Source organism: Pogona vitticeps, chromosome 3 (assembly GCF_051106095.1).
Source record: "Pogona vitticeps strain Pit_001003342236 chromosome 3, PviZW2.1, whole genome shotgun sequence".
Lineage (NCBI taxonomy): Eukaryota > Metazoa > Chordata > Lepidosauria > Squamata > Agamidae > Pogona > Pogona vitticeps.
Window position 1 is genome coordinate 254,957,425 of NC_135785.1, and position 12,936 is coordinate 254,970,360.

The 12,936-nt window shown below is 42.2% G+C and overlaps 1 protein-coding gene across 6 annotated transcripts in view; it reads left to right on the plus strand.

The window, feature by feature from the left end:
- Nucleotides 1-12,936, plus strand: part of GRM5 (glutamate metabotropic receptor 5) — a 289,531-nt gene that overhangs the window by 265,354 nt on the left and 11,241 nt on the right. For 3 of the 6 annotated variants that reach the window (XM_072993554.2, XM_020810962.3, XM_078390139.1), the window contains exon 9: nt 4,633-4,728. The exons of the other annotated variants lie outside the window; for them this stretch is intronic. In XM_072993554.2, coding sequence (XP_072849655.2) covers nt 4,633-4,728 — 96 coding nt within the window. The remainder of the gene's footprint in view (nt 1-4,632; nt 4,729-12,936) is intronic. 6 annotated transcript variants of the gene reach the window in all.

A 12,936-nucleotide genomic window follows, 5' to 3' on the forward strand; every position in this document is an offset into this window, starting at 1 on the left:
GCTTGCCCAAGGAAACATAGGCTGGCTCTTCACCCAGAAGGCCCAGTGGGGAATTGAACTTCTAACCTCTGGCTCCAATTTTTTTGGGGAGTGGGAGGGTTGGGGAGGCTCTCCCTAAGCCTCCCACTCCAAAAAATTGGACCCCCAGCCCCATTGGCTTCGGGACAAACAGTAGATGGGATAGTAGAATTCTGGTGTGGATAAACAGGAAGTAAATATTGTGATGGGTTGGGTTGGGGGGACAGTATTGGTTATTTTATATAAGTATAGGGTATTGTTTGTTACTTTGTTGTGGATATTTAGAGGGATTTTCACAATCTGAACCAAAAGGGAGAAATGGATGTAAATAATTATGGTTAATAATTTTAAAATATTGACTTTATATGTGAAATGCCTGGAAACTGTTATAAAGAGGGAATGGATAGAGGCATTATTAAATAAGAATGAAGCAGAAATGATATTTTTACAGGAAACTCATCAAGTTTAAAAAAAGGTGTGAAAGAAATTAAATAGAATTGGCCTGATATTTATGAAAAAGCCTATGAGAATTCAATGTCAAGAGGGGTTTCAACCATAATCTGTAAGAAACATGAAAGGAAGAAAAAATAGTAACAGAAAAGACATGTTACAAGAAGTAATGGGAGGAGAGAAATGTGTTGTAATCAATGTTTACTTCTCGAATGGAAACCAAACTAAGTTTTTAAAAGAAGTGTTTAAAGATTGGAAGAACTAAGGAAAGGGTTTGTAATAATGGCAGGGGATTTTAATGTCATTGTGGATAAAGAGAAGGATAAGTCAAATCCCACTAAAACTGAGAAAAATAATATTTATTTATTCATTTATATCTGACATTTGTTTCCCCCCGAATTAGTGAAAAGCATCATAGTATTATGGTTCTGAATAGAATGATAAGGAGGGCCACTTTGGAAGATATTTGGAGAGTAATACATGGAGAGGAAAAGAAATTCATGTTCTATTCATCCGCTCATAAAATTTGCTCCAGAATAAATTATATATCTGTATTTTACAGCCTGACTTTGACAGTAATTAAAATGGACATTGATCTTATAAAAGTAACAGATCATGCTTTATTAAATATGAAGATTAAAACTCAGTGTAACTGTAGAGATGCTAAAAGATGGAGATTGGATACTAGTATTTTTCAACAAAATAATAGAAAAAAATAGAAAAATAAGTTATGTATGCCGTGTATCACTGTGATCTTTGGGGCATCTGTAGAGACCCAATGGATTAGTGATTTCAACTGGTAGCAGAATTTCTCAGGATAAATACTCCTGCCACAGTTATAAAATCTTGCGTGTTAAATGTTCTTGTCCCAGCTGTGAAGAATGCCCCTAGCTCTGGTTATAGTTATCTCTAAGGATACATCAAAGTTATGCATCCGATAAACGAGATGTTGGCTGCATCCGTTTTCAGGATGTGACAGGATCTCTGATTGGCTTCACCACAAAGACAAGATCTGTTAAGCTTTCTTGGTTACTTTCTTCTTCAATGTCTTTGTTTCCCTCATTTCTTTCAAGTGAAGATTACTTCGTAGTGATAAAAGATTCGTTTCGTTCGTTTAGTCGTTTAGTCGTGTCCGACTCTTCGTGACCCCATGGACCAGAGCACGCCAGGCCCTCCTGTCTTCTACTGCCTCCCGGAGTTGTGTCAGGTTCATGTTGGTTGCTTCGCAGACACTGTCCAGCCATCTCATCCTCGGTCGTCCCCTTCTCCTCTTGCCATCACACTTTCCCAACATCAGGGTCTTTTCCAGGGAGTCTTTTCTTCTCATTAGATGGCCAAAGTACTGGAGCCTCAGCTTCAGGATCTGTCCTTCCAGTGAGCACTCAGGGTTGATTTCCTTTAGAACTGATAGGTTTGTTCTCCTTGCAGTCCAGGGGACTCGCAAGAGTCTCCTCCAGCACCACAATTCAAAGGCATCAATTCTTCGGCGGTCTGCTTTCTTTATGGTCCAGCTCTCACTTCCATACATCACGACAGGAAAAACCATAGCTTTGACTATTCGGACTTTTGTTGGCAAGGTGATGTCTCTGCTTTTCAAGATGCTGTCCAGATTTGTCCAGATTCACATGATCCCATTTGACTTCCTTTGTATCTTTCAGTGATTTCAGCCGCTTCCCAAGCCCTCCTGCTTTTTCATTCATAGTAGGAACCAACTTCCAGTAGTATGTTTGCCTATCTACCTTTCTGTATCCTGCATGGTTGTCATTTATAATCTGCAATCTTGGCACAATTTTGCACAGAACACAGCTTTTTTTTTTTTGAAATGGTACCCAGTCTGAAATACTTATGGATGCTCTAGCTATTTCACAAATGTCACTGTGACGTGCGTTCTCAACCTTGCTGCTCAGCTGTTTGTTTCCATTGCTCTGGATGTGTTTGGCTGCAGAATGAGCATCTTGGATACTCCAGATATTTGGTGGGTCCTCTTCAAGGACCGCGTTATGGTCAGCGTCCTCCGTACTCACCATTTTGTTTGCTGTGACACAGCTGCACCATCCGGGCATCCATGAAAGGGTTAATCTGAAGGGAGAAAGTGCTAGTTCTTCTGCTTCCATATTGCTTTCATCATATCTTAAGCGAAAATGTCTAAAGGGGAAATTTTCGACTACATGTGGCATCTTTTCTGACAATCTAGACCTCTGATTTTGGAGGGTGTCGCAGTCTCACCTTTTCCTCTTTAAGCACGATTTATTTCTTTTCTGATGCCTTTATTTCTCTCCCTCTTTCTGAGTAAAGATCAATACGTATGGTGCAATCCAATTATGCTCCTTACCATAGAAATGAACTTGCCTGGCCTTTTCCTGCTGTAAAGTCATGGATAAAATCATCAAAATCTTGTGGCCACAGCACACCTAATTTCAGGTCCAGGGAACAGGGAGAGCTAGGACAGAGGGTGTACAGAACAGCTTGCGTTACCCTTTTAAGAAGGGATCAAAGAGCATTCCTTGTCCATGGCCCCTTTAAAGCATGCCACTCACTCCCTTCTTAGCGAGTGCACCACTCCAGGCTTTCTCCTGGCACCACTAAAAAGAAAAGAAAAGAAAAGGCAGGTTGGGCATCAATCTGTGTACCCATATTTCGGCATGGACCAGGTTCACAGACTTGAGTGCATCTCTAATGTCTACCTGTTTTGTGTCTATTTATTATGTACAGTTCTCATTTATAATCTACAATCTTGGCAAGGAACATAGATTTTTTTAAGCAATGGTAACTAAGCCAAAATTCTAACGAATGCTCCAGCTGCTTTACAAATCCAAAACATTCTGTGTTATGAGAGTGACAGAGAAGTTAACCCTTTTCTAATTAACTGAATATAGCTGTCATGAACACCTGGTGTGCTCTGTTATCACGAAACATCATCCTGAAGTATGATTGTCTATTGCTATCCGATTGTTCCTCTTTTTAATTAATAGTCACCACATGAGGCATACGACTATGACACTGTGTTACTTAACAATTATTAATGTAAATAAAAAGGTTATGTGCCTTAAAAAAAAAAACTTTTCAGTGGGAACAATGTCCCTGTATGGAATACTCCAATCAGGTATTGAGTGTGGCGTGTTAAACTACATGCCATATACAAGTGGTTCCCAGCCTTGTGTCCCCAGATGTTCTTGGACCACAACTCCCAGAAGCCCTTGCCAGCACAGCTAGTGGTGAAAGCTTCTGGTAGTTGCAATCCAAGAAAATCTGGGACCCAAGGTTGGGAACCACTGCCATGTACCATACAAACCCAAATAGGACCTTCTTATCAGCAAAATATGCTTTATAAGGGAATATTTTACACTAAAGGAGCTGTGTGATAGGGTGTGATGGTTGATCTTTTTTCCAGGGCTTTCTCTCACAGCGTTCACTCCAGTTGCTTCTCAAGTTCAATTTTCAATGTCCAATTTTCTCTTTAATACCTCCAGCATTGGGATAGTGAGCTATCCAACGCCGGGGGGTTTCAAGAGAAAATTAGATAATCTGTTGGATCTGCCTCGACTTGTATTCCTGCATCCAGTGGGGTGGGTGGGTTTGGACTCAGTGGCCTTATAGACCCCTTCAAACTCAATTATTCTTTGTTTCTATAATGCTAAGTTGCTTTGCAAAACCACGCCACCCTGAACACATCCAAACTCATGGGCTTTTGGAAGTGAAGCAAGTTTGTATTTGCTTGGTGCTTTGAAGGTAAGATCACCAGGGAGGCTATAGCTCAGTGGTAGACCACATAACCGTGGATGCAGAAGGTCTCGAGTTCAATTCCTAACATGTCCACAAAGGCATGGGAAAGAATCCTACCCGAAAACTTGGATAAGTACTGCTATTTTGATTCAGTAACAAACAGGGCTGTTCCCCTTCCTCCCATGTGGGACTTCCACACATGATAACGGTAATGAGCTACTCTTTGTGGTCCAGTTCACCCAAGAGTAGTCAGATCGAGCCCACGGGACCTGAGGATTTACGATAGTGCCCTGTGGGGTGTTTTTTCAAGCGGTTCCCCACAACCTACGCATGTGCCTGACCCTCCTTTCCCTGCACCAGTGCTGTGTGATAGGGGAACGCCCGAGCCCACAATCACTTCTCTCTGTTTTTGTTGCTCCTGTCCGTGTCATGCTATGTTAGGTACAAAGGCAGGAAGCTGGCCCAGCACAAGTCGGAAATAGAGTGTTTCACTCCAAAAGGGAGTGTGGGAAATGGTGGGCGAGCGACCATGAGCAGGTAAGCCAACGCATGAGTGGTACATGTTCCCTCCTCAAGAGGGCTTTGTGAGATTTCTGTCAGCCAGAGAAGCACCCTGGGAGCAATGTATAGCATACTTCCACAGGGTGTGGTCACTGTATATCACTTTCAATATATCTCTAGGAGCTTGATATATAGATATACCGTATTTTTCCATGTATAAGATGCCCCCATGTATAAGACGCTCCCACTTTTCTGATCCAAAATTAAGAAATCTAAGTGGGGCTTAGCAAGTGTAGGGGGAAAGGGATCAAAGCCCTGCAGGATCGCTTTGATCCCTGCTTTCCCCTCCACTTGTTTTTGTTCTCTCCTCAGCTTACTTCCGTGTATAAGATGACCCTCAATTTTTAGTCTAAAGATTTTAGACAAAAGTATAGTCTTATACACAGAAAAAAACACGGTATATGTAATGTGGTCAGATCTGTGAACGGTGTACCTAAATGAGCCCGGCCCATTCTTGTCCCTACAAAAACTTGATTTATAGCAGGTGAAACTTTACATCAGCTTGGCTTGCAGCTGGTAAAGCTCTGGATTGACTGTAAAATATAAGCATTGTCACCTAAATGTTTATGAATCAAGCTGATCTTCATGCCACATGAGCAAGGGTGAGGTATTTCAAAAGGTGGCAACCTGCTCTGCAAAAATGGACTGCTCTTGATTTTTTTGTTTGTTTGTTTGTTTCCAGTGGCTTGAAGTGCTTTGCCCATTATTCATTACAATACCGTGCCCTCGATCAGGGGATCATTCATAACAAGGCACTATACCCTGCTGGATATATTTTGCGCAACCCCATTAGCAAGGCGGATCTGTGTTTGTCAGTCTCCAGTCCAGCATGTGTAGCTTTCAGCTGTACAGATTGTGTGTTTGTTACAAATATTTCATTGGCTTCACTCTTGAAAGAAAGAAAGAAAAACTAAGAATGTGTTGTAAGGGCTTCTGGAGCACTCTTAGCATTACTAAACTATGCTCAGGCATGTATAGACTGCGATGACAGCCCAAGAAGATGCATGTCTTCAAGCTTGTGTGATAACTGAACAACCAGAGACTGGCATTGAAGGACCGTCTTCCCTGTTTATGTATGTCAGTGATGCTACCAACTGGGCACAGAAATAGTCATGTGTTTATTGTATTAAACATAAGAGTCACTACGTATTTCAGATGACTGCCAATGATATAGATAATTTTAATCCCTTCTCTTTGAGATGTTTTGGTAAGCTGTTCTCCATATTTATATTTGTATTTGCCACCATTCCTTCCCCATAAAGGCCTCTTAAGGTGTTTCACAACTATAAGCAATGCTAGAGCAATTAAAATGAGAGTAAATAGAATTGCTCTAAAAGCCAACCAGAGCTAGATTGCTGCACAAACTATGTCAGTTACTTTAGTGCTAGAATAATACACATTTTAAAAATAATGCTGTGAGGTGGTAGCTGATGACGATGATGATTCCAGGTTTTAGTCTGCCTTTAGTCTACACAGTACAAGAGTTATCCAAAATACCCGGTCTATTTTGGCAATCGAATTCAGAACCTTGGATAACTCCTGTAATGTGTAGATGGAAATCTGGCATGAATCCACAGCACACACCCCAAAACTGGACTCATCAGTTGCTGTTGCTATGGCACCTCTTAGGCCTGACATATCTTAAACGTCTTGGTATGGCTAAGTTCTGAAACTGTCTTTGGACAAACACTGGCTCTATTGCTTGGAAACGGGGATGAGCACTGCCCCCTAGAGTCGGACACGACTGGACTAAATGTCAAGGGGAACCTTTGTTGTTGTTTAGTCATTAAGTGATGTCCGACTCTTCGTGACCCCATGGACCAAAGCACGCCAGGCCCTCCTGTCTTCTACTTCCTCCCAGAGTTTGGTCAAATTCATGTTGGTAGCTTCAATGACACTGTCCAGCCATCTCGTCCTCTGTCGTCCCCTTCTCCTCTTGCTTTCACACTTTCCCAACATCAGGGGCTTTTCCAGGGAGTCTTCTCTTCTCATGAGATGGTCAAAGTATTGGAGCCTCAGCTTCAGGATCTGTCCTTCCAGTGAGCACTCAGGCTTGATTTCCTTTAGAATGGATAGGTTTGTCCTCCTAGCAGTCCAGGGAACTCTCAAGAGTCTCCTCCAGCACCACAATTCAAAAGCATCAATTCTTCAGTGGTCAGCCTTCTTTATGGTCCAACTCTCACTTCCATACATCGCTACTGGAAAAACCGTTGCTTTGACTATGCAGACCTTTGTCGGCAAGGTGATGTCTCTGCTTTTTAAGATGCTGTCTAGGTTTGTCATCGCTTTCCTCCCAAGAAGCAGGTGTCTTTTAATTTTGTGGCTGCTGTCACCATCTGCAGTGAGAACTGGCCATAGTTTGCTGTGCTCGACACAGTCAAAGGCTTTTGTGTAGTCAATGAAGCAGAACTAGATGTTTTTCTGGAACTCTCTGGCTTTTTCCATAATCCAGTGCATGTTAGCAATTTGGTCTCTGGTTCCTCTGCCCCTTTGATATCCAGCTTGTACTTCTGGGAGTTCTCAGTCCACATACTTCTGAAGCCTACCTTGTAGGATTTTGAGCATAACCTTGCTAGCATGTGAAATAAGTGCAATTGTACGGTAGTTGGAGCATTCATTGGCACTGCTGTTCTTTGGGAATGAGATGTAAACTGATCTTTTCCAGTCCTCTGGCCACTGCTGAGTTTTCTAAACTTGCTGGCATATTGAGCGTAGCACCTTAACAGTTTGCCACCTCTTCTTGATGTCTTCTGCTTCTGTTAGGTCCCTACCATTTTTGTCCTTTATCATGTCCATCTTTGCACAAAAGGTTCCTTTAATATCTCTTCTTGAACAGACCTCTGGTTTTTCCCTTTCTATTGTTTTCCTCTATATCTTTGCACTGTTCATTTAAGAAGGCCCTCTTGTCTCTCCTTGCTATTCATTGGAAGTCTGCATTCAATTCTTTGTAACTTTCCCTAACTCCCTTGCATTTTGGACAGCCACTGTGCTTTCTTGCATTTCCTTTTCTTTGGGATGTTTTTTGTTGCTGCCTCCTGTACAATGTTATGAGCCTCCATCCATAGTTCCTCAGGCACTCTGCCAACCATATGTAGTTCCTTAAATCTGTTCTTCAGTTCCACTGTGTATTCTTAAGGGATTTGGTTTAGATTATACCTGACTAGCCCAGTGGTTTTTCCTACTTTCTTCAGTTTAAGCTTGAGTTTTCCTATGAGAAGCTGATGATCAGAGCCACAATGAGCTCCAGATCTTGTTTTTGCTGACTGTACAGAGCTTCTCCATCTTTGGCTGCAGAGAATATAGTCAATCTGATTTCGATGTTGCCCATCTGGTGATGTCCATGTGTAGAGTCGCCTCTTGTGTTGTTGGAAAAGAGTGTTTGTGATGACCAGCTTGTTCTCTTGACAAAACTCTATTATTCTTTGCCCTGCTTCGTTCTGAACTCCAAGGCCAAACTTTCCTGTTGTTCCTTTTATATCTTGACTCCCTACTTTAGCATTCCTGTCCCTTATAATGACAAGAACATCTTTCTTTGGTGTCAGTTCTGGAAGGGAACCTTTACCTTTATGGCTCAGTTTACCCCAAGGCTGAACAAATCTGTCTTCAGAGAAAGTAAAAGAATGCCCCCCACCACCGTCATATTTACCTCTCATCTTTATTTGTTGCATTTCTATTCATTCTTTCTTTTATTCCTTATATTTCTGTCCTGCTTTTGATCCAAAGAGCTCAAGGCGGTACACCTAGTTGTCTTCTTTCTCCCCATTTTGTCCTTACAGTGACAAACCTGTTAACATAGGTTAGGCTGAGCAAGGTCTGAAGTCTCCTGGTCAGTTTCATGGCTCAGTGGCAATGAGAACCAGCATGTTTCCAAGTCCAGTACCCAAACATTGCACCACCCTGGCTTTCTGCATCCAGACTTTCCTCCTTTTCTCATACTCAAAGAACTCTAAAGAGTATAGGTCTTCCTCCCCATTTTTATCCCCACAACACCTTTATAAGGTAGGTTAGCCTGAGAGATACTGAAGGTCATCCAATGACATTTGTAGCTTTGATCCCAGATCATCCCAGGCCGAACCCAACGCCATGCTGACTTTCCTAGGATGCTTAATCTACCAAGATTAATTTAGAAAATAATCAGGATCCTTGTTTATGGAGAATATGTTCCTTTCTTGGTCATCTCTGGTTTGTTCAGGTTATCTGTCCTATTTGCTCTCTGGCTTTATTGGACCAGTGTTGTCAGCCACAGTCCATCTTGTTCACGCATCTTGGGTCCTATGTGTTTGTCAACCTCTTGAGGCTCCATGCAGCAGTCTCTTGTCATTGCTACCTTCAGCTAGATTAATTTTTTGGGGGGGGGAGTGGGGGGGAATGCAATTCAGCTGATGAACATGGCGTGAGTTAGTGGGAAAGAAAAATACATGTAAATATCAATTACTGATGTGTCATTCTGTACTTTTGACGGTAAAAGGTTTTCCCCTTTTATTATATAAGCAGTCATCATCTTGTATAGGTGTTTTCTCTCAAAGAAGAGTCGATGTTCACTCTGTAACATGATAAATTCTATTTCAGTACAGCTGATACATAGCATACTGTTGAGGAAGGTGTCCTAAATTATTTGGCTAGAAATGTTATTGCGTGAGCAACATTAGGCAGAGATGGGAAGCATTTCTCCTCTCTTCCCTTTCTTTCTTTCTTTCTTTCTTTCTTTCTTTCTTTCTTTCTTTCTTTCTTTCTTTCTTTCTTTCTTTCTTTCTTTCTTTTTCTTTCTTTCAGCTCCAAGAATTCTACTGCCCTGCCTTGTGGGTTGTGGCACTTTGGGAGATACAGCTCAAAATAAATATGCATTTCATCTCCGGGATTCGGAGAATTCCACCTTTATTGTAGTAAACTTGATAGAACTCAGGGAGCTTATCTCCAAGAAACGTATGCATGAGAGTTTGATAGGATGACAGTTCATTCTAAAACTTGGAGGATGACTTAAAATGGAATTTTAATGACATAATCATGCAAGCTTAATTGAATGGACACTTCTCTTTCTTTTGTGTTCATGGACACATCTGAGTTAGCAGGTCGAGTTTAGAGCGATACAGTACCAGGTTCAAACAGGATGTGGGGCATAAGCCCATGGTGTGTCCTTACACCTTCTATGACAGTAGTTCCCAACCTTGAATCCCCAGATGTCCTTGGACTACAACTCCCAGAAACCCTGACCAGCACAGCAGGTGGTGAAGGTTTCTGGACATTTTGGTCCTAGAATATCTAGGGACCCAAGGTTTGGAACCTCTGCTTTATGACAATATGACTGGTCTGTGAAATGCTGATATTTTCAGATGAACATTCCTGATCTACAATGATAATGGCTAATGTGCAAAAAAAAAAAAAAAGACCTTAGAAACCAATCCAGTGCACTTCTAAACTTGCACAGACGGTAAATAAACTTGATAATCATCAGAATCACTGTGGTTCCCAAATCTCTTTGGTAGAAGAAATGGCATTACGTGGAGCCAAGAGGTTTGGTAGAATCTAATGTTTCAGAAAGAGATTTGGTAGAATCTGATGTTTCACCGCCAAGAGGCTCCACTTAATGCCATTTCTTCTACCAAAGAGATTTAGTAGAATCTGATGTTTCATTTCTTCTACCAAAGAGATTTGGTAGAATCTGACGTTTCACAGCTCACAGAGTTCCTTACCGTTGGGCGTGGTAAGAGTTGTTGTTCAAAACAGCTGGCAGGCCAGAGGTTCCTTTATGTAAGGAAAACACAATAACTCTAGGAAGTGAGGCCAGAAAAAGAGTATAAAACTTAGCTCTTTTTGACTATGGAGTCAAAATCTGACTCAGAGTGTTCCAGTTATTTCCCGTCGTATGTATGCCATGGGGATAATTTGAGGGGTACAACTCCACCCGCTTATAAGCCTCACAGACACAATGCCTCATCGAGAACGTGGGTGATGGGTGACTCCGGCATGCATTATTAATCAGTTGCTTATTTGTTGCATTTAATTAAGTCAGTAATTTCAGGCTGAAATCACTTGCAGTGCTACCAAGGCATCTTTGTTTTGACAGCCTCATAAAGCATCCCATTGCGGAATTGATTTTAGATGATGGAAAGGAAAGCAATTAGTAGGCGGGCAAGAGCTTGACTTTTTGCAGCTACCAAAGCGTCTTGCAAACAGCCAATGTCAGGGAAGAAAATTGCCGAAGTGTCCCCTCCAGGTTTTCATCGTTGGCTGTTTTCCTTTGCCATTCGCATGGAAAGCCTTTTAAAGAAATGTCAGAGGCGACCTTTTAAAGAAAGTTGTGGGAGAATCCTGCTTCTGGCCCAGTTTTATGACATAATGGAATACTACAAATGTGTTACGAAGCCATAGTAATTCAGGGTGGCAGGTCCCAGTTGTTCCACTGCCCAAACAGACTGGTTCCCTTTAGGACAGTGGTCCCCAAGCTTGGGCCTCCAGATGTTCTTGGACTTCAACTCCCAGAAATCCTAGCCGGCAGAGATGGTGGTGAAGGCTTCTGGGAGTTGTAGTCCAAGAACATCTGGAGGCCCAAGGTTGAGGACCACTGCTTTAGGACAGTGATTCTCAACCTTGGGTCCCCAGATGTTCTCAGACTAAAACTCCTGGAAGCCTTCACAGCTGGCTGTGCTGGCTGAGGTTTCTGGGAGTTGCAGTCCAAGAACGTCTGAGTTACCCAAAGATGTGAACCACTATTTGAGGATATCATTGGTAACCCAATCTGAAGGCAAGGGTGGGTGATACCTTTATTAGACTGCTAAAAAGAATTCAAGACATAGGTCTTCGTCAGCTTGGGCAAATTCCAAAACTCACGATTCTGAAAATCATGGCAGGTGTGCACAGTGGGGTTCCTTCATTAAAAATAAGTTTCGAAATGGGTGCTGCAAACACAAGTCAGAGGTCCAAGTATGAGAGTCCGCCACTGGTGGTGTGGATTGGAATGTCTCCCCTAATCTCGATAGACGAAGGGTTGTCGGTCATTCAGCCCCACTCCAGCGTATTACCCTATACTGAAACACAAGGCTCCTTTTGGGCTGAGGATAGAGGCACATAGAAGAGTGGCAACCTCACATCAGCGAAGTTGAGATGAACTTCCGTCTACACCCAAGGTGAACCAAATGCCGCCAAATGATCAGTCGTATCCAGTGATTAGAGGGCTATGTTGTGTGCAGTTTGTAGGCCTGCTTGGGCAATGTGAAATGTCCACATTTGCTTGTAAAAGGTACCCTAGTCAGCTATTCCTGGTATCTCTTCATAGTCCAACCAGAAAAGGAGGGGAAAGCTGGGTGGTCCTTGGACATGACACTCACCAGGGGTGCATTTCCAAAGGCCCACCAGAAGGGGGGCAATAAAGTTCACTCCACCAGTTTTAAAGCATGAACAATAGAGTCGAACAGGGCCGTTTCCAAAGTGGAGGGCAACATTTCGCTTGTTACCTGTAGTCTAAAGTCTGCAGTCCACTGAAGAATGAACACATGAACTTATTTACAGATTGTACTCGCCCTGGGAGCTGTTGATATAGTAGAAATAGTATAATGCATAAATAAAAAACTGATTACATCATTGGTCCATCTAGCCCACAGCTCATATAAAATTACAATGGCTATCATTTTCCAACCAAAATGTTGCTTGGTCAAGTGTAAAAACTATAGACTCAAAAAGTAACCTTTTCCAGGCACTATTTAGGAAACTGGTTTATGTTGCAGCTGCTGATCCATCCAGATCAGCCTTCCCCAGTATGAAATGCTTCCGATCGTTGGGACTCCCATGAGTTCCAGTTGATATTTAGGAATGATGGGCGTTATCGTCCAAAATATTGGAGGGGGAGGCACTAGGTCAGATCCCAACTGATCTAACCCAATTGTCATCAGCCTTGGGATGGTTGCCATCCAGAAAAGAAGCTTGTTAAAATTCCCACCCAGTGTCGCCTATCCACTGGTACCACCATCAACACACACACACACACACACACACACACACACACACACACACATCTTAGGTATCCAGAGGTGGGATCAGAATTTTCAGAGGTCTTGATCTGGGGGATTCTGATATTGTTGTAATGCAAAACGTATGTTTTTTTTAACAAAGCTCTCATTATATTCCACTACTAAGAGTCATACCCCACATTTCTGATATTGATCTAGGTTTTTATAATATTACATTACA